At 41.5% G+C, this 27,990-nt stretch overlaps 1 protein-coding gene across 5 annotated transcripts in view; it reads left to right on the top strand.

Moving 5' to 3' along the window:
• SLCO2B1 (solute carrier organic anion transporter family member 2B1) overlaps positions 1-20,428 on the top strand; it is an 83,670-nt gene extending 63,242 nt beyond the window's left edge. For 2 of the 5 annotated variants that reach the window (XM_070749446.1, XM_070749445.1), the window contains 7 exons: positions 4,786-4,950; positions 5,084-5,276; positions 10,466-10,625; positions 11,736-11,905; positions 14,650-14,714; positions 16,181-16,301; positions 19,924-20,148. In XM_070749446.1, coding sequence (XP_070605547.1) covers positions 4,786-4,950; positions 5,084-5,276; positions 10,466-10,625; positions 11,736-11,905; positions 14,650-14,714; positions 16,181-16,301; positions 19,924-20,059 — 1,010 coding nt within the window. In that variant the 3' untranslated portion in view covers positions 20,060-20,148. Of the gene's footprint in view, positions 1-4,785; positions 4,951-5,083; positions 5,277-10,465; positions 10,626-11,735; positions 11,906-14,649; positions 14,715-16,180; positions 16,302-19,923 lie in introns of all 5 variants that reach the window. The other 3 variants (XR_011558918.1, XM_070749447.1, XM_070749448.1) reach the window with 3 other exon arrangements.
• The last annotated feature ends 7,562 nt before the right edge of the window (positions 20,429-27,990 follow it).

Here is a 27,990-nt window from a genome sequence, read left to right as displayed (position 1 = left end):
CTAAGGAACTCTGGGAGTGGAAGTCCACAAGTCTTAAAGTGGCCCAGGTTGGCGACCCCTGACTTAGATGACCCTTCTGGCCTCTTCCAACTCTATCATTCATGGCTGGCTGAGGAATTCTGGGATTTGAAGTCCACACGTTTTAAAGTAACCAAGGTTGGGGACCTCTGATTTTGGAGGGCTCACAAAATCCTCAGTTGCTCCAGATGGTGGCATGAAACAATGCACCATACAGCCCATTCTCTGTGGCCAACTCATAATAGAAAGTTTAGAACTAAGACGCCTTAAACAACATCTAAGTATTGCCCACAAGATCATATGCTGTAACGTCCTGCCTGTCGGCGACTACTTCAGCTTCAACCACAACAACACAAGAGCACACAACAGATTTAAACTTAATATTAACCGCTCCAAACTTGACTGTAAAAAATATGACTTCAGTAACCGAGTTGTCGAAGCGTGGAACTCATTACCGGACTCCATAGCGTCATCCCCAAACCCCCAACACTTTACCCTTAGATTATCTACAGTTGACCTGTCCAGATTCCTAAGAGGTCAGTAAGGGGCGAGTACAAGTGCACTAGAGTGCCTTCCGTCCCCTGTCCTATTGCTCTCCTATATCTCCTATACCTTTCTTCTATTCCTATATCTCTCATTCTATTCTTTCATTGATATGTTCTATTACTATACCTTCTTTTCTATTATTTCTTAGATATATTTTACTATGAGTATCTCCTCTATAACCTTCATCATGTATTTTACTATGTGTATATAGATATATACCCTCTAAAACCCTCATTGTGTATTGGACAAAATAAATAAATAAATAAATAAATAAAACAAATAAATAGCCAACTTGCTGATATTATCAGTCTTTTCTTGGTCTTTTCTCATTCGCTTTTGTTTTATTCTCCTTTAAGTTAATTTTCCTTCATTCTCTAAGTCACTTTTGGTCTTAGAAATTTTGTTTCTTTGGTTTTTAAAAAATAACAACAATAAAAAAGGCCGAATAAATAAAACCCTGATAAAGAAAGAACACTGGGTTCCTCACTAAGATTTTCCAGAACATAATTTGAACACCCATCTATCTCTTCTAATCGATAAATTAAACCTTAACCTCCCATTTTTTTCTCTGGCTTTCTGGATACACGACAGCACAGTTCCTAGCTGACCATGGATATGGATCTTCCTTTATTTATGTATAATTCACGCTCCTTTCCCATGTGAATTATAGATAAATCCCTATACTATATATATATATATATATATGAATGGCTCCCAGGCTCATTAACGCCCTTGACACGTTAATTCCACCGTCCTAAATTAATGCCATTTTTCAAAGATACAGATTTTAAACAGGAGAAAGGCCACGAGATAAATTGCCCTAATGAAAAGGAACAGAGAGAATCGCTGGAGGGGTGAAATTTAGGAGGCCTCTTATCCGTATTAGAAGAGGACAGTTTGATTTAAAGTTCTTAGGTTGCCACGAGGCAGGGAACCTATATTTATGGACCTCGATTCTTCCAAATGTGTAAAAAAAAATAGAGAGAGAGAGAATAGGCCTTTGTTGCATTAACACACTGCCCAGGAGTATTGATTGCAAGTATAGCTTGTTCCAAAAGGAGAAATTTAAGATTCCTCCCTCCCTATTTTTGGGATACGGAGTTACGAATGACAGCTGTTTTGGCACAAGGTCAGGATTTTACTTTTTCTAGTGGCCAAAAGGTGTTTTGGAAGGGCTACTAACCAGATTTGCTCTTTTTCTCTTGTATAATAATAATAATATTATTAATAATAATAATAATAATAATAGTAGTAGTAGTAGTAGTAATAATAATAATTGTATGGACAGTTGGCAGAACAAAGCATTGCATGGCCAGTTCTTGGAGAAGATTGAAGGCAAAGTGGATAAAGAAAGGACCTGGTCATGGCTTACAAGTGGAACACTCAAAAAGGAGACAGAGGGACTAATACTGGCGGCATAAGAACAGGCCATTAGAACAAATGCTGTCAAAGCCAGAATTGAAAAATCAACAGACGATCCAAAGTGCAGACTCTGTAAAGAAACAGAGGAAACAATCGATCGCATACTCAGCTGCTGCAAAAAGATCGCACAGACTGACTACAAGCATAGACACAATGCTGTGGCACAGATGATCCACTGGAACTTGTGCCGGAACTACCATTTACCAATGGCAAAGAACTGGTGTATAAGCCCGAAAAAGTGGTCGAAAATGAGCAAGCAAAACTACTGTGGGACTTCCGACTTCAGACTGACCGAATTCTGAAGCATAACACACCAGACATTGTGATCGTGGAGAAAAAGAAAGTATGGATCATCGACATCGCAATCCCAGGAGACAGTAGAATTGAGGAGAAGCAGCTAGAGAAATTAGTGAAATACGAAGATCTAAAAATCGAACTGCAACGACTCTGGCATAAGCCAGTGAAAGTGGTCCCAGTGGTCCTTGGCACGCTGGGCGCAGGGCCAAAGGATCTCAGCGGACATTTGAAAACCATTGGAATTGACAAAATCTCCATCTGTCAATTGCAAAAGGTCACTTTATTGGGATCGGCAAACATAATTCGCCGCTACATCACTCAATCCTAGGTGCTTGGGAAGCGCCCGACTGGTGATGAAATACGAAATCCAGCATAGTGATCTTGTTTGCTGTGTTGTACTGACATAATAATAATAATAATAATAATAATAATAATAATAATAATAATAATAATAATAATAATAATAATAGGAAGAGGAAGAGGAGGAAGAAGAAGAAGAAGAAGAAGAAGAAGAAGAACAACAACAACAACAACAACAACAACAACAACAACAACAACAACAACAACAACAACAGAGTTGGGACCTTGGAGGTCCCACCCCCTGCTTAGGCAGGAAACCCTACACTACTTCAGACAGATGGTTACCCAACATCTTCTTAGAAACTTCCAGTGTTGGGGCATTTACAACTTCTGGAGGCAACTTCTGTTCCATGGATTAATTCATGAAATCATGAAATTTCTCCTTAGTTCTAAGTTGCTTCTCTCCTTGTTTAGTTTCCACCCATTGCTTCTTGTTCTACCCTCAGGGGCTTTGGAGAATAGCTGGACTCCTTCTTCTTTGTAGCAACCTTAAGATATTGGAAGACTGCTATCCTATTCCAATATCTCAGGGGTTGCCCCAAAGAAGAGGGAGTCGGGCTATTCTCCAAAGCACCTGAGGGTAGAACAAGAAGCAATGGGTGGAAACTAAACAAGGAGAGAAGCAACTTAGAACTAAAGAGAAAATTCCTGACAGTGAGAACAATTAACCAGTGGAACAACCTGCCTCCAGAAGTTGTGAATGCCCCAACACTGGAAGTTTTTAAACATATGTTGGAAAACCATCTGTCTGAAGTGGTGTAGGGTTTCCTGCCTAAGCAGGGGGTTGGACTAGAAGACCTCCAAGGTCCCTTTGAACTCTGTTGTTGTTGTTGTTGTTAATATAACAAAAGTATTGGGCTCCACTGTAGTTTGTGCTTGTAGTTTATGCACTGTATGCTTGTGTTGCATGGTTTTTTAAATGTTGGGTTTTTAATGTGTTTTCTCTTAAACATTAGATTTGTCACATTGTGCATTGTTTTATTATTGTTGTGAGCCGCCCCGAGTCTGCGGAGAGGGGCGGCATACAAATCTAATAAATTATTATTATTATTAAATTATTAATTGTAAGTCAAGTTAAGGGGTCTGTCAAGGATGCCCCTTGTCACCCTTACTTTTCATAATAGCGCAAGAAATATTACTAAACTAAATTACTAAATATTACTAAACAAGATACAAAATAATGATGAGATAAAGGGTATTAAAATTAAAGACCAAGAATACAAAACTCAGGCATATCCGGATGACATGGGTTTTTTTTGTGAAGACTCACTAGAATCAGGTGCAAAACTACTTAGGGAGATAGAAAAATACTGGGAGTTTTCTGGACTAAAAATCAATAAACAAAAACCTAAAATAATAATAATAATAATTATTATTATTATTATTATTATTAATATTATCATCATTATCATCATTATTATCATTATTATCATTATTATCATTATTATCATTATTATCATTATTATCATTATTTATTAGATTTGTATGCTGCCCCTCTCCGAAGACTCGGGGCGGCTAACAACAATATAAAAAGACAAAGTAAACAAATCTAATATTAAAAACAATCTAAAAACCCCAATTGAAAGAACCACTCATGCAAACAAGCATACCATGTATAAATTCAATAAGCCTAGGGGGAAGAGAAATTTCAATTCCCCCATGCCTGGCGACAGAGGTGGGTTTTAAGGAGCTTGCGAAAGGCAAGGAGGGTGGGGGCAACTCTGATATCTGGGGGGAGCTGGTTCCAGAGGGTCGGGGCCGCCACAGAGAAGGCTCTTCTCCTGGGTCCCGCCAAATGACATTGCTTAGTCGACGGGACCCGGAGAAGACCCACTCTGTGGGACCTAACTGGTCGCTGGGATTTGTGCGGCAGAAGGCGGTCCCGGAGATATTCTGGTCCGGTGCCATGACTGAAATATGACTCAAAAAACCAAAAAACAATTGGGAAAAAGTCCTGAACTTACAAACAACAAAAACGATCAAATACTTGGCATTAAATATGACAAACAAAGTGTCATCTATTAAAAAAGAAAATTGTGACAAATTGGTTCTAGAGACAAGGACTCCCTATCTTTGGCACCAGTGGTTAATCTTTAATTTTTTTTTACCACCTTGCTCTTCTTTTTCTCTCTGGCTTTCCAGTGTTTCCGGTGGTGCTACTAAGAAATCTCAATAATCCGATATTTGTCATGGTGGTTTTGGCGGTAGTTAACCTTTCGGCCATGATTGCTGGTTTGTCCACTTTCCTGGCTAAATTCCTGGAGCAGCAATTTACTCTGACAGCAGCCTTGGCCAACATGATCCTAGGTAAGGGACAGGTATGGTTGTTTTTTGTCCTATGGGGCTTTGGGAAATAAAGGGACCCCCCGCTCCCTGTTCTTTACAGGGGGGGCAGCCCTAAACCTTTGGCACTCTCTCTCCCTCTCCCTCTGACCCCCAGGAGCCGTCAACATCCCAGGGGCCATGCTGGGGATCATCCTTGGCGGTGCCATCATCAAGAGCTTCAATTTCTCTCTGCAGCAGGCAACCGTCTTGTGCATCATCAGCATGGCCTTTTGCGCCCTCTTTGACATCCCCCTACTCTTCATGGGGTGTCCCACCCAGCCGATTGCAGGGCTGGACTACTCCGGAAGGTAGGCAAACTCGAATTGGGAGGGTTGTTTATTTATTTATTTATTTATTTATTTTATTTATTCATTTCTCCAATACACAAATACATAGGAAGAAAATAGACATGAAGTTAGATTAGATTAGATTAGATTAGATTTATTGGATTTATATGCCGCCCCTCTCCGCAAACTCGGGGCGGCTCACAACAATAATAAAAACAGTACATAGTAACAAATCCAATTCCCACCAATCTAATTACAATTTTAAATTACAAAATTCATAAAACAATCCCAATATATATAAAAAAACAGGCACACAGTCAATCAATCAAATGGCAAAACAACATGGGCAAGGGGGAGATGTTTTAGTTCCCCCACGCTTGACGACAGAGGTGGGTCTTAAGGAGTTTACGAAAGGCAGGGAGGGTGGGGGCAATCCTAATCTCAGGGGGGAGCTGGTTCCAGAGGGTCGGAGCCCCCACAGAGAAGGCTCTTCCCCTGGGTCCCGCCAGACGACATTGCTTACTCGACGGGACCCGGAGAAGGCCGACTCTGTGGGACCTAACCGGTCGCTGGGATTCGTGCAGCAGGGTAAAGGGTGAAAGTGAACTTAGAGGAGAAGGTATATGAAAGGAAGAAAATATATATGATATATGAGATAAAGGAAAGACAATTGGACAGGGGACGGAAGGCACACCAGTGCACTTATGCACGCCCCCTACTGGCCTCTTAGGAACCTGGAGAGGTCAATCGTGGAGAGTCTAAGGGAGAAGTGTTGGGGGTTAGGGGTTGACACTATTGTACCCAGCGATGTGCTGCCAAAATGTTTGACTGCGGGCGTGCCTTGATTTGTGGGTGTGGCTTTATGGTAGGAGTGGCTTGCTGGCCATTTGACCAGGTGGGAGTGGCTTGACAATCATGTGACCGGGGATGGCTTAATGGTCATGTGACTGGGTGGGAGTGGCTTACCAACAGTGATGGTCACCTACAGGTACGGTCAGGTACGCAGAACCGGTAGCAAAATTTAGATTTTTTTTCTTTTTTTCCCCCTCTGGGCTCTGGGTCTGTTTTTCCTATCGCAGTAAATGAGTTTGAATGTGTATAATTTTAGAAGAGCTGTGTGTGTTTTTGTGTGTTCATACACTTTCTATAGTAGATAATCAGGGGTGGGCTACTGCCTGGATGACGAGAATGCAGTGGGGTAGCGAAAATGGAGCCCCACCCTGGAGCCCCCAATGCATCTACCACGCCCACAGTGTGGTAGTAAAAGGTTTGGTAGCCCATCACTGCTTACTGACCAAGATAACTTTTCAAATAGGTGCTTGGACTCTTTTTCAGATAATTAAGTCACATTATTATTTGAATAGCCACCAGAAGGACAAATAATAGCAACTAAACAATGTCATTTGGCGGGACCCAGAGGAAGAGCCTTTTCTGTGGCAGCTCCAACCCTCTGGAGTCAGCTCCCCCCAGAGATTAGGACTGCCCCCACCCTCCTTGCCTTTCATAAACTCCTTAAAACCCTCCTCTGTCGTCAAGCGTGGGAGAACTGAAACATCTCCCCCTGCCTATGTAGGGTTTTTTTGTATGTATGATATGACTGTATGTATGTTTTTTATATATTTGGGTTTCTTGTTTTTTAGACTTTTTAAATGTATCATTGTTATTTTAGATTCTAACTATTAGATTTGTCATTGTATATTGTTTTTATCACTGCTGTGAGCCGCCCCGAGTCTACGAGAGGGGCGGCATACAAATCTAATAAATAATAATAATAATAATTATTATTATTATTTGTTGAGGAGCACAAGTACATTTTAACGTTTGGACTGAACCCACAAGGTTCAGTATGATAACAGATTAGGCAAGTAGCTCAATTTTCTTTCATTGCTGTAAAAGTTCAGTTCTAGATCATGATTAAAATGATTACAGCGTTGATGGGTAAAAACATGCTATTTAATGATTTCCTATTTATAAGCCATGAAGGGTCATACTAAGATGCTAGAGAAGGAAGGACAATAAAAAACTATTTATTCAAGAAATAGTGCATAAATTTATTACCCCCACTGAGCCCCCCCTCCCGACAGGGGCAGCAGCCCATCACTGGTGGTACCCAGGGGCAGATTGCCACTACCGCCCCTACCATGCACAGTGCACACAGCTTCGGTCGTCTTGCGTTTGCGCGCATGCTTTTGCGTGCGTCACTGGGGCGTTTTTGCTTCTGCGCATGCCTGGGAAGCAAAAATACGATGAAATCTCAGGAGGGGACGCACATGTGTGAGATTTCAGCAATTTATTGCTGCTGAACATACACGTAGGCAAAAAAATCACCCAAACACACGCGCATCTCCACACAAGATTTTGTTTCTTTTTTAAAAATTGTTTTTATTGAATTTTTTGAAACAAAAAACAAACACATACAAAAAATAGACAAGTTCCTGTAAACTGCTTGTAATAATTATTTATTTATTTGTTTGTTTGTTTGTTTGTTTTGTCAAGCAATTATAGGGTGGTAATTTGTACAAATAAAACATGAGATAAGTAATGATAAAAAGTAACAAAGGAAGATAAATAGGACAGGGACAGTAGGCACAGTGGGGCGCTTATGCAGGCCCCTTACATAGACCTTTTAGGAAGGGGGAGAGGTCAATTGTACATAGTCTAAGGTTAAAGGTTTTGAGGTTAGGAGTAGAAACCACAGAGTCAGGTAGTATATTCCAGGCGTTGATTACTCTGTTGCTGAAGTCGTATTTTTTGCAGTCAAGTTTGGAGCGGTTGACATTTAGTTTAAATCTATTTCGTGCTCCTGTGTTGTTGCGGTTGAAGGTGACGTAGTCGTTAACAGATAGGACATTTTGGTAGATGATTTTTTGAACTATAATTAAGTCGAAATGGAGACGACGGAGTTGTAAGTTGCCTAAACCAAGAATTTCAAGTCTGGCGGAGTCAGGTATTTTGTTGTGAGAAGAGGAGTGAAGGACTCTTCTTGTGAAATATTTCTGGACTCTCTCAATTGTGTTGATGTCAGATATGCAATGTGGGTTCCATACAGGTGAGCTGTATTCTAGGATTGGTCTGACAAATGTTTTGTAAGCTCTTGTTAGCAGTTCAAAATTACCAGAGAAGAAGCTGCGAAGGATTAGGTTAACAACTCTTAAAGCCTTTTTGCCAGTGTTGTTGCAGTGGGCTCTAGGACTTAGATCACTGGATATGAGTACTCCAAGGTCTTTGACAGATTGAGGGTTATCAATAAGTTCAATTCCTCCAGGTTTATATTTAGTCTTCTGATTCTTTTTACCAATATGTAAGACAGAGCATTTAGTGGTGGGGATTTGAAGTTGCCAGGTTTTAGACCCTTCTGCTACGTGGTCAAGGTCTTTTTGAAGGGTAGCAGTATTGTCGGTGGTATTAAATAGTTTGACATCATCTGCAAAGAGATTGTATTGTATGATGTGTCTATTGTTTGCAAGATTTTGTTTCCGCCATCACATGAAGCAAAAAATACGAGAAATTGGAGAAAAAAGATGGTGGCGCCCAAATTGCACAATCTGGTGGCCACTATTGGTGCGCAGTCCCCTACTGTACGGGTAGCAACTCACTACTGGTTGTACCTCAATTTATGAACACAACTGAGACCAGAATTTTGGTCGCTGAGCAAGGTGATTGTTACTAAGCGGGTCACATGTACTGTATTGCCATGATTCTACGGAGAGGGGCAGCATACAAATCTAATAAATAATAATAATAATAATAATAATAATAATAATAATAATCAATGGTACGTAAACCGAAGCTATGTCAAGTGAAGGATTTAAATCCAGGATGAGGAAGGATGGGCCCTTTTATGACACATGGATTTCAACTCCCAGAATTCCTGAGCCATCCACGCTCTATGCTCTTTTGTTCTAAGTAGAATTTTCTGTTTTTTGTTAACGGTTGAGCAGTAAAGCACATGCTGACTGTTCTCTTTGTTTGCTCTTTCGTGTTAGATATAAACAAAATTTCTATGTATTATTATTATTTATTAGATTTGTATGCTGCCCCTCTCCAAAAACTCGGATGTATATATGTGTGTATGTGTATATGTATGTATAACGGTCTTGGCATATTCGGGTTTCTTCCCGTGTAGGATTTGGAAATTTCTAGTGATGTTTCGACGAGGTCCCACTCGTCATCTTCAGGCTGGTGCTTCTGTCCTTGTTCTAGGGCGAACAGTAGTTGTGGATTAGGCGTGATATCCTGAGTAGTTGGAGCTTGCAGGCTACTTGATTGTTTTGCAATGTGTGTTCTGAGTCTGGTTTCAGTTTCTATGGCTGGGATAGGTTTGTTAATGAGGGCTGGTTTCCAAATGTCTGGTAGGCGGGAGGTATCATCCCGCTTGTTCATATTTTGGGGATGTTTTTCTATCTCGATGGCTTCCATGATTATTCTTTTGCTGTAGTGTTCTGTTTTGAAAATTAATTTAGTACTGTCAAAATCAATTTCATGTCCTGTAGTTTTGAAGTGTTGGAAAAGGGAGGAGGTTTTTTCTTTTTTCCTTAATGCATTCTTATGTTCTGCAACACGTGCATTTACTACACATCAGGCAATTGCTGAGCCATCAAACCACACCCAGCCACCAGTATTTATAGAAGGAAGGCAGCTCAGGTCTCGCTGTGTTCGCCCTAGAACAAGGACAGAAACACCAGCCTGAAGATGACGAGTGGGACCTCGTCGAAACGTCGCCAGAAATTTCCAAATCCTACACGGGAAGAATATACCAAGACCGTCATATACACAGTCTCACAAACGTATTAATTTCCAATAGATTCCAAAGAGAGGCAATCACCGACTTAATCCAAAAAGAGACACCCCCCAAGAACCAAGACACAGAACAGGACAATGGCGTCGCCCTCCTCCCTTACATCAAAGGCACCACAGATAAAATCAGCAAAATTCTCCGCAAACACAACATCAAGACAGCCTTTGGTACAGATAAAAAAATAGCCAACATCCTAAGAAACCCGAAAGACAATATCCAGCTAGAAAACCAGGGAGGTTATCAAATACCGTGTAAAATCTGCCCAGCCACATATATTGGACAAACTAACAGGAGAGTATTACAGACTGTTCTCTTTGCTCTTTCGTGTTAGATATAAACAAAATTTCTAACCATGTATGTATGTATGTATGTATATATGTATGCATATGGATATATTTTCCCCCTTTCATAGTTCTGCATCTTGGCAGCTGATGACGCCCTGCAACCTTAAGTGCAATTGTTCGCCCTCCTTTTTCAACCCGGTTTGTGGACAGGACCGCCTGGAATACATCTCCCCTTGCTTTGCGGGCTGCATCAAAGTCAACTTCAATCCCATCACCAAGAACGTCGTGGTGAGTAGAAGTCCTCTTCCCACTGTCAGGTTGGAAAGACGGGTTAAAAACGAGCGCAACTTTATCGCGTTTACACTTACCTTCATTACCATATTGCATTTCATTTGGGGGAGAAAGAGAAAAACCCCTGTAGTTAGTATGGCAAGAGTTTGTGCCTTCCAACAACTCCTGGGTGTCAACCCTAAAACGATCATTTTGATTGAAGAAGTCACTTGGATGAATAACGAAACATCTTGGTTTTCATAAACTTCAACAAGCCTTAAAGTCCCGAGGTTGGGCATGCTTCGTTATTTATTATTTATTTATTATGATTATTTTTAATTTAATTCGACTTCTATGCCGCCCAATCCCACCAGTTGTCCATGGGGATCTTGAGCAGAAAGAGAAGGCAAAACCCTCCCTTTCCCTGGACCCCCAACAAGTGGTACCCGAGGGAACCCTGCCTGCCTCAACCAACATAGAGGCGGCACTTGGACATCCGTTTCAATAACCACCCATGATACACTTGACATCCATGAATCTATCTAATCCTGCCTTGAAGCTCTCCAGGCTGACAGCTGTCACAACCTCTTCTGGAAGGGAAACCCATAAACCAATGACATTTTGGGGGAAGAAATATTTCCCTTTATTTGTCCTCCCTTTCTCACCTATGAGCTTTAGGGAGGGGCCCCTCATCCTAGTATTGTTTGATAGAGAATTTTTTTCTCTATCCCCCTTTTCTATCTCATGCAGGATTTTATACACTTCGATCAAGTCACCCCTTAAACACCGTCTTTTCAACCTTGAAAGATGGCGTTTAAGGCAGTGTTTCCCAACCTTGGCCACTTGAAGATATTTGGACTTCAACTTCCAGAATTCGTTGGCTGGGGAATTCTGGGAGTTGAAGTCCAAATATCTTCAAGTGGCCAAGGTTGGGAAACCCTGGTTTAAGGGGTGACTGGATCGAAGTGTATAAAATCTTACAATGGCTTACAATGACATCATAAGCAGGAGATCATGTAAGGTCCCCTACTTGAGCAGGGGCTGGACTAGGAGACCCCCAAGGCCCCTTCTATCGTTCCGCCACTCCCTTGATCCTCCCTTCCCTGACCTTTTGCTCTTTCTCTCCAGAACTACACCCATTGCAACTGCATCCTGGTCAACGGCGCCATTGGGTACGCTAAGCCCGGCCACTGCGGCTCCTCCTGTTCCCACTTGCTGATGCCCTTCGTCCTGATCATTGCAATATCGGGGTTCTTAGGCAGCCTCTCCCACACGCCGGCCTTCGTGCTGATTCTCAGGTAGCCGGAAGAGCCAAGCGAGGGGGCGCTTGATTCGTTCATTTTTTGCTATGCCTGGGTTATCATTTAATAGTAATTCAAGGCATCGAACATAGCAATGCACTTCCCTCCTTGTTTTTCTCAAAGCAACCACCCAGTGACGTGGGTTGGGCTGAGAACGACTGGCCCCAAGCTACCCAACCATGTTTCAGGGTTAAGTCGGGAGTAGGACTAGAATAGAATAAGAATTTAGAATAGAATAGAAATAAGAATAAGAATTTAGAATAGAATAAGAATAAGAATTTAGAATAGAATAGAATAGAATAAGAATAACATAGATAATACAAATGGGATGGGATGGAAGGGAAGAGAAGAGAAGAGAAAGAAGAGAAGAGAAGAGAAGGAAGAGAAAGAAGAGAAGAGAAGAGAAAGAAGAGAAGAGAAGAGAAAGAAGAGAAGAGAAGAGAAAGAAGAGAAGAGAACAGAAGGAAGAGAAGAGAAGAGAAAGAAGAGAAGAGAAGAGAAGAGAAAGAAGAGGAGAGAAGAGAAAGAAGAGAACAGAAGAGAAGAGAAAGAAGAGAAGAGAAGAGAAAGAAGAGAACAGAAGAGAAAAGAAGAGAAGAGAAGAGAAAATAAAAATAACATAGATAATACAAATGTGATGGGATAGGATAGGAGAATAGAGAGTGGAGTGGAGTGGAGTAGAAGAATAGAATAGAATATGAATATGAATATGAATAGAATAGAATAGAATAGAATAGAGTAAGAAGTTAGGATAGGATAGAATTCTTTATTGGCCAAGTGTGATGGGACACACAAGGAATTTGTCTTTGTGCAGATGCTCTCAGTGTACATACAAGAAAAGAGACATTTGTCAAGAATCAGGAGGTCCAACAAGGATTGTCATAGGGTACCATTGCAGTCATTGGTACAGAGAGAGAAGTGATGAGAGCACACAGCCTTGGGGGGGGGGCTGTGCTAATTGTACAGGTATCTGATGGTGATTCTGCTTAGCTTCACCCGCTGCTCCCTGTCTGTTAGGAAGCTTGTGATCCACTTGCAAGTGTGTTCAGGTATCTCTAGCTGATTTAGTTTAGTTAGAAGAGCATCTGGAACAATGCTGTTGACCGCTGAACTAAAGTCTACAAAGAGGACCCTTGTGTAGGTCTTTGGAGATTCAAGATGTTGAAGGATGTAGCGCAGAGCCATATTAACAGCACCATCTGCCGATCTATTTGCTCGGTATGCAAATTGCAGGGGGTCTAACAGTGGATCCCCGATGGTTTTCAAGTGGGGCATCACTAGCCTTTCAAAGGTTTTCATGACTACAGATGTTAGAGGAACTGGTCTGTAGTCATTCAATTCCTTGATGGAGGGCTTCTTCTATGCAGAGAAGGCACAGAGAAGGAACATGTGTAAATATTATTATTATTATTATTATTATTATTATTATTATTATTATTATTATTATTATTTATTAGATTTGTATGCCACCCCTCTCCAAAGACTCGGGGTGGCTCACAACGAACAATACACAGTGTACAAATTTATTTATTTATTGGATTTGTATGCCACCCCTCTCCAGAGACTCAGGGCGGCTAACAGCAACAATAAAGCAGTGTACAATAGTAGTCTGATGTTAGAAACAATTAAAAGCCCATTAATATAAAAAAACCAAACATACATACATAAATACCATGCATAGAATTGTAAAGGCCTAGGGGGAAGAGGGTCTCAATTCCCCCATGCCTGACGGCAGAGGTGGGTTTTAAGCAGCTTACCAAAGGCAAGGAAAGACAAATCCAATATTAAAAACAGTTTTAAAAACCCTTATGAAAAATAATCATACAACCCAAACAAACCATACATAAACCATAGTAGCTGAGAGACAAATCAATTGCCCCATGCCTGGCGACATAGGTGAGTTTTCAGGAGCTTACGAAAGGCGAGGAGGGTGTGGGTGGTCCTAATCTCCGGGGGGAGTTGATTCAAGAGAGCCGGGGCCGCTACAGAGAAGGCTCTCCCCCTGGGTCCCGCAAGATGGCATTATTTAGTCGATGGGACCCAGAGAAGGCCAAATCTGTGGGACCTAATCGGTCGCTGGGATTTGTGCGGCAGAAGGCGGTCCCAAAGGTATTCTGGTCCGATGCTATGTAGGGCTTTATAGGTCATAACCAACCTATTTCTTTATTTATTTATTTTGTCCAATACACAATGAGGGTTTTAGTGGGTATATATCTATATACACATAGTAAAATACATGATGAAGGTTATAGAGGAGATACTCATAGTAAAATATATCTATGAAAGAATAGAAGAGAAGATATAGGAATAGAACATATCAACGAAAGAATGGAAGAAGAGATATAGGAATAGAAGAAAGGTATAGGAGATATAGGAGAGCAGTAGGACAGGGGACGGAAGGCAGTCTAGTGCACTTGTACTCGCCCCTTACTGACCTCTTAGGAATCTGGAAAGGTCAACCGTAGATAATCTAAGGGTAAATGTTGGGGGTTTGGGGATGACACTATGGAGTCCGGTAATGAGTTCCACGCTTCGACAACTCGGTTACTGAAGTCATATTTTTTACAGTCAAGTTTGGAGCGGTTAATATTAAGTTTAAATCTGTTGTGTGCTCTTGTGTTGTTGTGGTCTCCATCAGACACCCTCAAATTCGCATGCCCCGGTATTCCCCCCCCCCCCACACTCTCTGCCTACCATATTTATTCCCAACCAAATCCTATATTTTTTCTTCGGGGTTTCAGGAACGTCAGGAAAGAAGACAAATCGTTCGCCCTGGGCTTACAATTTCTGCTCTTGAGGCTTCTTGGTAAGTCAACAGACAAGGCCCGCTGGTTCTGCCAGGAATTTTGGGCTGGCAGCAGGATACGGGCTGAGTTTAGCCAGAGAAGAAGAAGCATAGCTAGAGGTAACAAGCAGAAAGAGGGAGATTGTGTGATCCTGCTGTATGGAGCGCTGGTGAGACCACGTTTTGAATAATACTGTGTCCAGTTCTGGAGACCTCACCTACAAAAAGATATGGATGAAATTGAACGGGTCCAAAGACGGGCTACAAGAATGGTGGAAGGTCTTAAGCATAAAACGTATCAGGAAAGACTTCATGAACTCAATCTGTAGAGTCTGGGGGACAGAAGGAAAAGGGGGGACATGATCGAAACATTTATATACGTTAAAGTGATAAATAAGGTCCAGGAGGGAAGTGTTTTTAATAGGAAAGTGAACACAAGAACAAGGGGACACAATCTGAAGTTAGTTGGGGGAAAAGATCAAAAGCAACATGAGAAAATATTATTTTACTGAAAGAGTAGTAGATCCTTGGAACAAACTTCCAGCAGACAGGGTTGGTCAATCCACAATCACTGAATCTAAACATGCCTGGGATAAACATAGATCTATCCTAAGATAAAATACAGGAAATAGTATAAGGGCAGACTAGATGGACCATGAGGTCTTTTTCTGCCGTCAGTCTTCTATGTTTCTATGTTTCTAAATGTAGGATTAAGGAAATGCGTGAAATATCGTTTTTTAAAAACAATCAGGTTGTGCCTGGGTTGCAGAAGCAGGTTCCTACCGCTACAGTCGACACCATCACAGCAGGAGAAAAAAATGAGCTTGTGTCTCTGGCACGAACAGGAAGCAAAATCTCACAAGGGGACACACGGGATTGTGAGATTTTGACAAATGTTTTTTGCTTCCGCACATGCGGCGAAGCAAAATATTCCTCAGATGCACGCACATGCCGGAAATGCAAATATGGATAAATATAGATATAGATACAGTGGTCCCTCTACTTAAGAACTTAATTCATTCAATAACCAGGTTCTTAAGTAGAAAAATTTGTAAGAAGAAGCAATTTTTCCCATCGGAATCAATGTAAAAGCAAATAATGTGTGCGATTGGGGAAACCACAGGGAGGGTGGAGGCCCTGTTTCCTCCCAGGAGATTCCTAGAGAGGCCCCACGGAGGCTTCTCCCTGCCTTTTAGGGGATTGTTTCTCCCAGGAGATTCCTAGAGAGGCCCCACGGAGGCTTCTCCCTACCATTTCCAGCCCTGTTTCCTCCCAGGAGATTCCTAGAGAAGCCCCACGGAGGCTTCTCCCCTCCTTTTCCGGTTACAGTTTTGGAGGCTCGCGTTTGTAAGTGAAAAATGGTTCTTGAGAAGAGGCAAAAAAATCTTGAATACCTGGTTCTTATCTAGAAAAGTTATTAAGTAGAGGCCTTCTTAGGCAGAGGTTCCACTGTAGATATATAGATGCCCCCTTTGCTTCTTTCTCAGCCTGGTTGCCTGCGCCTGTGGTCTACGGCAGTGCCATCGACACCACCTGTCTCCTATGGCAATATAAATGCAAAAAGAGAGCAGCCTGTCGATACTACGACCACACAGCCTTCCGCAAAAGGTAAATCCTCTTCCTCTGCCCAATCCCAGGCTCCTTTCCTTGTCTTAATAACCGGACATTAGTTGGCCCCGTGCAGGACTGAGGAGATACGCAGCATATGCAAAGGATCTCGGTTTGTGTAGGGCAGGGGCTCTCAAACCTGACCACTTTAAGACTTGTGGACTTCAACTCCCAGAATTCCTCTGCCGGCCATGAATGATAGAGTTGGAAGAGGCCAGAAGGGTCATCTAAGTCAGGGGTCTCTAGTCTTGGCATCTTTAAGACTTGTGGACTTCAACTCCCAGAATTCCCCAACCAGCCATGAATGATAGAGTTGGAAGAGGCCAGAAGGGTCATCTAAGTCAGGGGTCTCTAGTCTTGTCATCTTTAAGACTTTTAGACTTCAACTCCCAGAATTTCCCAACCAGCCATGAATGATAGTGTTGGAAGAGGCTCTGCTGGCTGGAGAATTCTGGCAGTTGACGTCCACAAGTCTTAAAGTGGCCAAGTTTGAAGACCTGTGGTATAGAGGAAGGTGGCAGAACTGGGGATGGGGTCAAAAGAGGCAACACCCTAGAATTTCTAGTAGTCACAAGCTAAGTCCAGGGAAACCAGTGTTGCCTCCAGAAGTGGTGGCTGCTCCATCACTGGAGGTTTTTGAGACTGGGCAGACATTTGTCTGGAATGGTCGAGAGTCTCCTGCTTGATCAGGGGTTGGACTAGAACAGGGATCGGCAATCTGTGGCTCTGGAGCCACATGTGGCTCTTTCGTCCCTCTGCCGCGGCTCCCTGTTGCCGATCGGCTGCACAGTTGATAGGGCTTTCGGTTGGGACAGGTGGAGGAAAAAGGATGCCACGCTAGGAAGAGATTCTATGGTGGGGGGACCGGATTTCTGGTCGGCAGAGGAAAAAAGATGTCATGCTAGGAGGGGACTCTATGGTGATAGAACCGGACTTCTGGTCAGCGGAGGAAAAAGGATGTTGTGCTAGGAGGAGACTCTATGGTGGGGGAACCAAACTTCTAGTCGGCAGAGGAAAAAGGATGTCGTGCTAGGAGGAGACTCTATGGTGGGGGAATCAGACTTCTAGTCGGCAGAGGAAAAAGGATGTTGTGTTAGGAAGAGACTCTATGGTGGGGGAACCAAACTTCTAGTCAGCAGAGGAAAAAGGATGTCATGCTAGGAGGAGACTCTATGGTGGGGGAACCAAACTTCTAGTCAGCAGAGGAAAAAGGATGTTGTGTTAGGAAGAGACTCTATGGTGGGGGAACCAAACTTCTAGTCAGCAGAGGAAAAAGGATGTCATGCTAGGAGGAGACTCTATGGTGGGGGAACCAAACTTCTAGTCAGCAGAGGAAAAAGGATGTCGTACTAGGAGGAGACTCTATGGTGGGGGAACCAAACTTCTAGTCAGCAGAGGAAAAAGGATGTCGTGCTAGGAAGAGACTCTATGGTGGAGGGACATCCAATCAGCTCCACAATTGAAGATGATTGGGGTCTGGACGTTAAATTATGGCTAAGGGAAGTGACCCTTCCAGCCAGATTCCAACAAGGTCCATATGGGAAGCCGGATTCATTTAAGGACCACATAATTCACTTAACTGCTGTGATTTGCTTAACAACCATACCCCTCCCCAAAGTCCTAAAATTGGATGTGACCAGGCGAGGGCTGCAACTTACCTCCGCTAACGTTGCTGATGTGCACATAACTCTGGTTGACTGGGACGGGCGGGTGCACCCGAGCAAGATTTGGCTTCTGTGTATGCGCAGGAAGCAAATCCCGCGAGAAGATGCACGGGTGCATGAGATTTCAGCATTTTTTTGCTTCCGCGCATGTGTGGAAGAAAAAAATAACCCAAAATTGCCGAAATCTCAAGCGCCCGCATGTCCTCTCGTGAAGTTTTGCTTTCTGCGTATGCGCATAAGCCAAATCTCGCTGTGACACATCTGCCCGCCCGCATGCAGCTCCATTTTTGCTATGGGAACGCTGACCCTTCCCCATCTACATAGGAAGCCAATACTAGATGTGGCTCACCCAATGACCGCCTTGCTTACCACCGGAAGTTCTGCTCTCCCTTAATCATTGTAACTCAAGGACGACCTGTATTTAGATGATGACGACAACGACGACGATGATAATAATAATAGTAGTAGTAGTAGTAATAATAATAATAATAAGAAGAAGAACAAGAACAAGAAGAACAAGAACAACAACAACAACAACAACAGTTGTATTTATTTTTTAGTTGCATTTTAAATTATTAGATTTGTGCCACATGCTATGTTTGTATCTATTCTGTGAGCCGCCCTGAGTCTTCGGAGAAGGGCGGCATACAAATCTAATAAATAATAATAATAATAACAACAACAACAGAGTTGGAAGGGACCTTGGAGGTCTTCTAGTCCAACCCCCTGCTTAGACAAGAAACCCTACACTTCTGCAGACAGATGGTTATCCAACATCTGTTTAAAAACTTCCAATGTTGGAGCATTCACAACTTCTGGAGGCAACTTCTGTTCCACGGATTAAGACCAACAAGCCAATCTCAAACTAAGAATTTATAGACTGATCCTGTACTTGCCTATATTTTAATATGTATTTGTGATGTACTGGGTTTTTTTTCCTTTTTATATACGTTTTCTTTTCTTTCTTTCTGTATATATCTATATTTGTAAATAAAAATTTATTTAAAAAAATAGAATTAGTCTTGCACAACATTGGAAACAAAAAGATGTACCAACTGAAAATATAATAATTAATTAATTACTTTAAGTTACTACTATAATTATATTAATTACAATAATTAGCCGCCCTGAGTCCTTCAGGATTGGGCAGCATACAAATCAAATTATTTATTTATTTATTATTTATTTATTTATTGGATTTGTATGCCGCCCCTCTCCGGAGACTCGGGGCGGCTAACAGCGACAATAAAACAGTGTACAATAGTAATTTGGTATTAGAAATGATTAAAAATCCATTAATATAAAAACCAAACATACATACATACATACCATGCATAGAATTGTAAATTTATTAAGTAAAAATTGTAATATAAACATAGAACTGCATTAATTCATGTATAAGTATGAATAGATCATCAATATAAATTACAGTATGATAATCCTAGAGGTGTAGATGTATATATATGTTATTGTATTGTATTGTATTGTTTTATTGTCTGTATATCCCCTTTTCCAATGTAAATAACCAAATAAAAATTATTTTTTAAAAAAAAAAACAATCTCAAACTAACCAATTTTACGAATCAATAAATGTATTTCAGACTTGAGGTTCGGCCTCGGAACCTGGAATGCATTTTCAGAACGTTGCGGCCGAGTCCTTAATTAAGGCCCACAAAAATGGACAACTGAGGACTTTTAAAGAGAGAGTTTGCCAAAAACAAACACACGTGGGAGGAAAAAGAGGCAGAAAATTGGAATTTCCCACGGAAAAATTGACACAGGCAGGCAAATTGCTGCACGCAAAGAACCAGGATGGCAAAAAAAAATGCTGTTTTCCTTCTTCTCTTAATATTCCTAATAAATTGTCACTTATTAAGACGAGATTTTGCGTCTCCCGTTGACGGAGCAAGCGAAGGAAGCTGCTGCAAGTGACTCTCTTGTCTTTCGTCCTCTTCCAGGTTCGTGGGCATCCAGCTTTTATTCGAAGTCTGCTGTTTTCTGTCCTTCTGCATCGTCTACGTTCTTCTGGTTCGAAAGGAGGAGGAAGAGGCAGAGGAAGGAAAACGAGGGGCTTCCCCAGAACCCGCCACTTAATCATATCCTGGATATTATGGCGGGGTGGGGGTGTCAGCACACCACATTTTGGCTCAGCCGAATGAATGGAAATTGGATCACTTGGCAGGAACCGGAGTGAAAATAGGAGGAAATGGAGGACTTTCCTGTGCCGAGATCCAATTTGGACCTCTTCTATATTTCTATATTTATTTTTGGTTCCTTTTTCCCTCCTTCTTTCCTTCTTTCTTTTTCCCTCCTTCCTTCCTTCCTTCCTTCTGTCTTCCTTCCTTCCTTCCGTCTTCCTTCCTTCCTTCTTTTTCGTCCGTGTGCCTGGATATTCCTATCCCGCCTGCCATTGGCTGAAGGGCAAAATAGAAATAAATATGTAATCTGAGTGTCTGCTGAAAATGCATCGGCCAACCTATTTTAGCCACTGAAAACCTCTGTGGCTAGAGGGAAAAGCAAGGCTTAAGTTTCTTTGCCCCATTTGTTTATTTATTTATTTATTCATTTATTTATTTTGTCCAATACACAATGAGGGTTTTAGTGGGTATATATCTATATACACATAATAAAATACATGATGAAGGTTATAGAGGAGATACTCATAGTAAATTATATCTAAGAAATAATAGAAAAGAAGATATAGGATTAGAACGTATCAATGAAAGAATAGAAGAAGAGATATAGGAATAGAAGAAAGGTAGAGGAGATATAGGAGAGGGGACGGAAGCCACTCTAGTGCACTTGTACTCGCCCCTTACTGACCTCTTAGGAATCTGGAAAGGTCAACCGTAGATAATCTAAGGGTAAAGTGTTGGGGGTTTGGGGATGACACTATGGAGTCCGGTAATGAGTTCCACGCTTCGACAACTCGGTTATTTTTTACAGTCAAGTTTGCAGCGGTTAACATTAAGTTTGAATCTGTTGTATGCTCTTGTGTTGTTGTGGTTGAAGGTGAAGTAGTCGCCGACAGGCAGGACATTGCAGCGTATGATCTTGTGGGCAATACCTAGATCTTGTTTAGGGCGTCATAGTTCTAAACTTTCTAGGCCCAGGATTGAAAGTCTAGTCTCGTAGGGTGTTCTGTTTTGAGTGGAGGAGTGAAGGGCTCTTCTGGGGAAGTATCTCTGGACATTTGGTCCATTCTGGAGGTCCCAGAGATACCACGGAATTGTGGGGATGGGGGTGAAGAAAGCCTCTGTTGAAACCTTTCCCTCCCCACAGGATCCCTTGTTCTTTGCCACGGGCGATGAGGGGCTTTCAAGGTTCCAGGTAACACCCAGTCCTCCTTCCGCCCAGGTGGGTGGGCATAGGATAGCCTTGAACCACTCCAAATAATGCTTTGTGGCTGTGTTCTTGGGGAAAAGGAATCCTCAATCTGAGTCTTGCATTGGCAGTTCTGTGTTAGCAAAAACATCAGAAGAAAAGGATTTAGGGGTCGTGATTTCTGACAGTCTCAAAATGGGTGAGCAGTGCAGTCAGGCAGTAGGGAAAGCAAGTAGGATGCTTGGCTGCATAGCTAGAGGTATAACAAGCAGGAAGAGGGAGATTGTGATCCTTCTGTATAGAGCGCTGGTGAGACCCCATTTGGAATACTGTGTCCAGTTCTGGAGACCTCACCTAGAAAAAGATATTGACAAAATTGAATGGGTCCAAAGACGGGCTACAAAAACGGTGGAAGGTCTTAAGCATAAAACGTATCAGGAAAGACTTCATGAACTCAATCTGTAGAGTCTGGAGGACAGAAGGAAAAGGGGGGACATGATCGAAACATTTAAATATGTTCAAGGGTTAAGTAAGGTCCAGGAGGGAAGTGTTTTTAATAGGAAAGTGAACACAAGAACAAGGGGACACAATCTGAAGTTAGCTGGGGGAAAGATCAGAGGCAACGTGAGAAAATATTATTTTACTGAAAGAGTAGTAGATCCTTGGAACAAACTTCCAGCAGACGTGGTTGGTCAATCCACAGTAATTGAATGTAAACATGCCTGGGATAAACATATATCCATTGTAAGATAAAATACAGGAAATAGTATAAGGGCAGACTAGATGGACCAGGAGGTCTTTTTCTGCCGTCAGTCTTCTATGTTTCTATGTTCAGTGCAGGGCCCTGGGAGCAGAAATCACTTATTTTATGATAAAACCAAACTCTATTTGTAAACAAGCACACACTATGAAATGCGGGTTGTTAAAATGGCCCAGAAGGAGTGAATCTCAGGCCTGGCTTCATATCCGCAGTGATTCTACTCTCATTTCTCCCTCGGCTGCCTTTGAAACGGTAGCGCTACAGTCTGTGGAATCCGGCAATAAACCGCCAAGGCAGCGAGCCGCCCTTCACAAAATTGGCAAAGTTGTTTCGGAATCCTCCTCCTCTTTGTCCTCCAGCCCTGGACGATGGAATACCTTGGGAGGCTTTGCGAAGGGGAATCGAATGGCTACAAAAAATCTGGCCCATTGCAATTTGCGTCTCGATGGCTTGCAATGAATACGAGCTGCACGGGGAAAATGGATAATAGACAATTTGTTCAGAAACAATTGCTCTGTCAGTATATATATATATATATCCTGGTCAGTTTCTTGATTGGGATACTATTTATGGCTTGACTATTGGCGTAGTGGGAATCTTGGCAAGTGATCTCTGTTTATCTCGGTGTTGATCACTGTCAAAGAGGCAATTTTTTAGCTTCTGGCCTCTCTCTTTTCAATGGCATGGAGATATTGTTTACCTATATGTAATAGAACAGAACATAATAGAATAGAATAATAGAGAAGGGTAGAGTAGAAAAGAATAAAATGTAGAATAGAATAGAATAGAATTCTTTATTGGCCAAGTGTGATTGGTCAGACAAGGAATTTGTCTTTGGTGCAGATGCTCTCAGTGTACATAAAAGAAAACAGACATTTGTCAAGATTCAGGAGGTACAACTCTTAATGATTATAATGGGGTACAAATAAGCAATCAGGAAACAATCAATATTAATAAAAATCTTAACGACACAAGGAACAAGTTACAGTCATACAGTCCTAAGTGGGAGGAGATGGGCAATAGGAATGATGAGAAAAAACTAGTAGTAATAGTTGTGCAGACTTAGTAAATATTTCGACAGCGTTGAGGGAATTATTTGTTTAGCAGAGTGATGGCATTCAGGAAAAAACTGTCCTTGTGTCTAGTTGTCTTGGTGTGCAGTGCTCTGTAGTGACATTTTGAGGGTCAGAGTTGAAACAGTTTATGTCCAGGATGTGAGGGGTCTGTAGATATTTTCACGGCCCTCCTTTCACAGAAGGAAGGGAGGGAGGGAGGAAAAAGGTGCATATAATAATAATAATAATAATAATAATAATAATAATAATAATAATGATAATAATTTATTAGATTTGTTTGCCGCCCCTCTCCTAAGACTGAAAACTGCGGTGGCTAGTACAGAAAAGACATTCCTTCTTCTGTCACTGCATTTGAAAACCTCTCTGCTTTTATAAATATTAGAATCTTTGCTTAGATCTTGTAAAACCCATCTGTGTGTGGACCTGTTTCATGGTGGGCTGATCGCCGGGACAGAACAAAGAGAATTGGAGACCATTACCGAATGGGTCGGTCCTTTGAACCTCTGCCTCCCCCACAAACTTTCATGCCTCTGTCTTTCCAGCTGGTTTCTGCAGAGAAAGAAACGAGAAAAGACGCTGGATGCATGAAGAATTTATAATCTCCGCTGCCGACAAGTTCCTTCAGATCTCTGGGTCAGATCAGCAAAGATTGCTGGGCTGGAAAGCAGCAGTTGCAACGCTGAGAGAGAGAGAGGAGAGAGAGAAAGAGTCAGAGAGCGAGAAAGGGAAGGAGAGAGAGAAAGAGAAAGAGAGAGAAACAGAAAGAAAGAGAAAGAGAGAAAGAGAGAGAGAGAGTCAGAGAGAGAGAGTCAGAGAGAGAGAAAGGGAAAGAGACAGAAAGAGACAGAAAGAAAGATAAAAAGAGAGGAGAAAGAAAGAAAAAGAGAGAGAGAGAGAATGAGAGAGAGAAAGAGAGAGAGAAAGAGAGAGAGAAAGAGAGGCAGAAAGAGGCAGAAAGAGAGAGGGAGAAAGAATGAGAGAGAGAGAAAGAGAGACAGACAGGGAGAAAGAGAGGGAGCAAGAGAGAAAGAGAGGCAGAAAGAGAGAAAAAGAGAAAGAGAGAGAGAAAGAGAAAGAGAAAGAGGGGGGAGAAAGAGAGAGAGGGAAAGAGAAAGAGAGAGAGAGAGAGAAAGAGACAGACATTGAGAGAAAGAGAGAGAGAAAGAAAGAGAGGCAGACAGGGATAAAGAGAGAGAGGGAGCAAGAGAGAGAAAAAAAGAGTGAGAGAGAGTGAGAGAAGTTCACCATTAAATTACAAACCTTGTTAGCCCACAGCCTCTGGAGGGCACTTTCCCTAAATCACCTGTTTTATGGGTCACAAACATGTCTCTTTCCCAGGAAATTCCAATCTGAGAGAGGAAAATATATTGTCTAAGGCAGGGACATGGGTGCTTCTCTTGCCAGGAGGCAACGATTCCTGAAGATTGTTGGTTAGGTGGATATGGAAGGATTTATTTCAGGGTGTCCTGCACTTTATAACGCCTTTCTGCAACGTGAGGAAATATTATTTGACTGAAAGAGGAGTAGATCCTTGGAACAAACACCCAGCAGACGTGGTTGGTCAATCCACAGTCACTGAATTTAAACATGCCTGGGATAAACATAGATCCATCCTAAAATAAAATACAGGAAATAGTAGAAGGGCAGACTAGATGGACCGGGAGGTCTTTTTCTGTCGTCAATCTTCTATGTTTCTATGTTTCTATATTTTGCTTTCTGTACATGCACAGAAGCCAAATCTCACTCAGGTGTGTACGTGCATGTGTTGGGGACATCTCCATTTTTCCAACTGGGACTGCCTACTGGACTGTCCATGCAGCAGGCCACTCCTGGAACCCCCCTCTGGCCCAACCCCTCCTTTACTCAAGCAGGAGAGCCCCCTACCATTCCAGACAAATGGCCCCTTAATCGCTTCATAAAAACCTCCCACAACTTCCAAAGGCAGTTTTTGACAAACCAGTATTGGCTTTTGGTTATTACTTTGTTTGCTTCCAGGTGTTCATTCTTCCTTTTTTTTTTTTTTAATTTATTTATTTCTTTTGTCCAATGCACAATAATACAATAATACACAGTGAAGGTTATAGAGGTTATACTCGAGTAAAATATATTAGAGAAAGAATAGAAGTGAAAATATAGGAATAGAATATATCAATAAAAGAATAGAAGAATATTATGAGAGTAGTAAAAGAAGAATAGAAGAATAGTCGATAAGATATATGAGATATAGGAGAGACAATAGGACAGGGGACAGGAGGCACGCTAGTGCACTTATGCACGCCCCTTACTGACCTCTTAGGAATCTGGAGAGGTCAACTGTGGACAGTCTAAGGGTAAAATGTTGGGGGTTAGGGGAAGATACTACGGAGTCTGGTAATGAGTTCTATGCTTCAACAATTTGATTGCTAAAGTCATATTTTTTACAGTCAAGTTTGGAGCAGTTAATATTAAGTTTGAATCTTTTATGTGCTCTTGTCTTATTGTGGGTGAAGCAAATAGTCATTGACAGGCAGGATGTTGCAGCATATGATCTTGGGGGCAATACTTAGGTCATGTTTAATGCGTCGTAGTTCTAAGCTTTCTAGATCCAGCATTGTAAGTCTAGTCTCGTAGGGTATTCTGTTTCGAGTGGAGGAGTGAAGGGCTCTTCTGGTGAAGTACCTTTGGACATTTTCGAGGGTGTTGATGTCTGAGGTGTGATATTCGGTTCCAGACAGATGAGCTGTATTTGAGGATGGGTCTGGTGAAATTTTTTAGGCTCTGGTGAGTAGTGTGAGATTGCCGGAGCAGAAGCTACGTAGGATCAGGTTAACAACTCTAGAAGCCTTCTTGGCGATGTTGTTGCAGTGGGCTTTGATATTAGTATTCCAAGGTCTTTTGCTGAGTGGGGGTTATCTGTGATAATTTGATTATTCAGTTTGTATATGAGGTTTGGATTCTTTTTGCCAATGTGGAGGACAGAGCATTTGCTGGTTGAGATTTGAAGTTGCCAGGCGTTAGACCAATCTGAGACAACGTCAAGGTCTTTTTGGAGAATAGCTGTGTTGTCTGTGGTGTTGAAGAGTTTTACATCGTCGGCAAAAAGAACACAGTTGCTTGTGATATGATCGCAGAGGTTGTTGATGTAGAGAATGAAAAGAGTAGGACCTAGTACGCTGCCTTGGGGAACACCACTTTTAACAGGGATGGTGTGGATACGGCTCTTCCAATTTTAACAACTTGTTGTCTGTTTGTCCTGAGATACCATAGGATTGGAATTTCAGGAGCAGTTTGTCGTGGACCACTGTATCAAAGGCTTTGCAGAAGTCAATGTAAATTGCATCAATGGATTTTCCTTGATCTAGGTGGGTGGTCCATATTTTTTTGCAGTGAAGTAGTTGCAGGTTGCAGGATAATTTCATTCTGAATCCAAATTGTTTGTTAGAGAGTATTTACATATCTATCGTATTTATGCCTCAAGCATCAAAGTGTTGGATGAGCATCGTAGAGGCACAGACCCGGTCTCCTTTTTCCTTCTGTCCTTCCCATCTGGTCCTCTGTGGTGTTGCCAGGAATTGTGTGCCCAGAACATCAGGCCTTGGAGCAACTGTCAGGCCATCTCCGGATTCCCTGAGGCGAGGTTAAAAACAAACCCATCAAGAGGGCCGAGGTTTCAATTCTGTCGCTCCAAACTGTCATCTTGATTTATCTTGAGTCCTCCGCATCCCACGCAGAAGCCCAAGGCCAGGAATTGATTGTTTGCTTGGTTGCCTCATTCTCTTCCGAAGCCACTTCTATTTACTTCGTTTGCATTAAACAGATTTCGGCGCGGACCGATTCATGCGTTGGGAATCTGAAGGGAAATCTTGAGGGTTTTGCCTGAAAAGGCCTCTTTGTGATGGAATTTAAGGGAAGCTTGGGGTCTTTTAACATATTTATTTAAATATATGAAAGGGTTAAATAAGGTCCAGGAGGGAAGTGTTTTTAATAGGAAAGTGAACACAAGAACAAGGGGACACAATCTGAAGTTAGTTGGGGGAAAGATCAAAAGCACCATGAGAAAATATTATTTTACTGAAAGAGTAGTAGATCCTTGGAACAAACTTCCAGCAGACGTGGTAGATAAATCCACAGGAACTGAATTTAAACATGCCTGGGATAAACATAGATCCATCCTAATATAAAATACAGAAAATAGTATAAGGGTAGACGAGATGGACCATGAGGTCTTTTTCTGCCGTCAGACTTCTATGTTTCGGGTTTCTGAGTTCAGGGCAAAACCCGAACTCAGAACAATCTACATATATATATATATATATATATATTATATATATATATATATATATATATATATATATATATATATATATATATTCACACCTTACAGAGATTCCAATTTACATATCTCAAATTAAAATATAATACAATATAATATCAAATGCCAAATTCTTAATCAAGTTAATCATTTTTTCCCCAATTATTTATTCAATTTATTCACGTATATATCATTTATCCTGTGCTATCTCCTTTCCAAATACTATCATCCGGATTTTAGATATGGTTCTTCGCCTTCATTTGCATTTAAAGTGCTATCGCTATCTAGATTTCTCTTGGCTATTTTAACATATATTTCCTACTCAATTCATTTCTTTCATTATATCAATATATCATTTCTGCTTTAACGAATCAAAATCAATATGAATCATATTATTCCATTGTTTTTGCAAAAAGTATCTTCATTAGAAAGACCAGTGTATTAATATTCTTCCCTAATCTAGATATTTTCCACTGCCAATCCCAGTGTAATTATCTTCCCTAATCTATGTATCACTGCCATAACAATGCAGGGGTCTTTATTTTGTTCTTTTTTAAAAAAAACTTTATTACCG

Source organism: Erythrolamprus reginae, chromosome 4 (assembly GCF_031021105.1).
Source record: "Erythrolamprus reginae isolate rEryReg1 chromosome 4, rEryReg1.hap1, whole genome shotgun sequence".
Lineage (NCBI taxonomy): Eukaryota > Metazoa > Chordata > Lepidosauria > Squamata > Dipsadidae > Erythrolamprus > Erythrolamprus reginae.
This window is presented reverse-complemented; position numbering and strand designations above follow the sequence as displayed.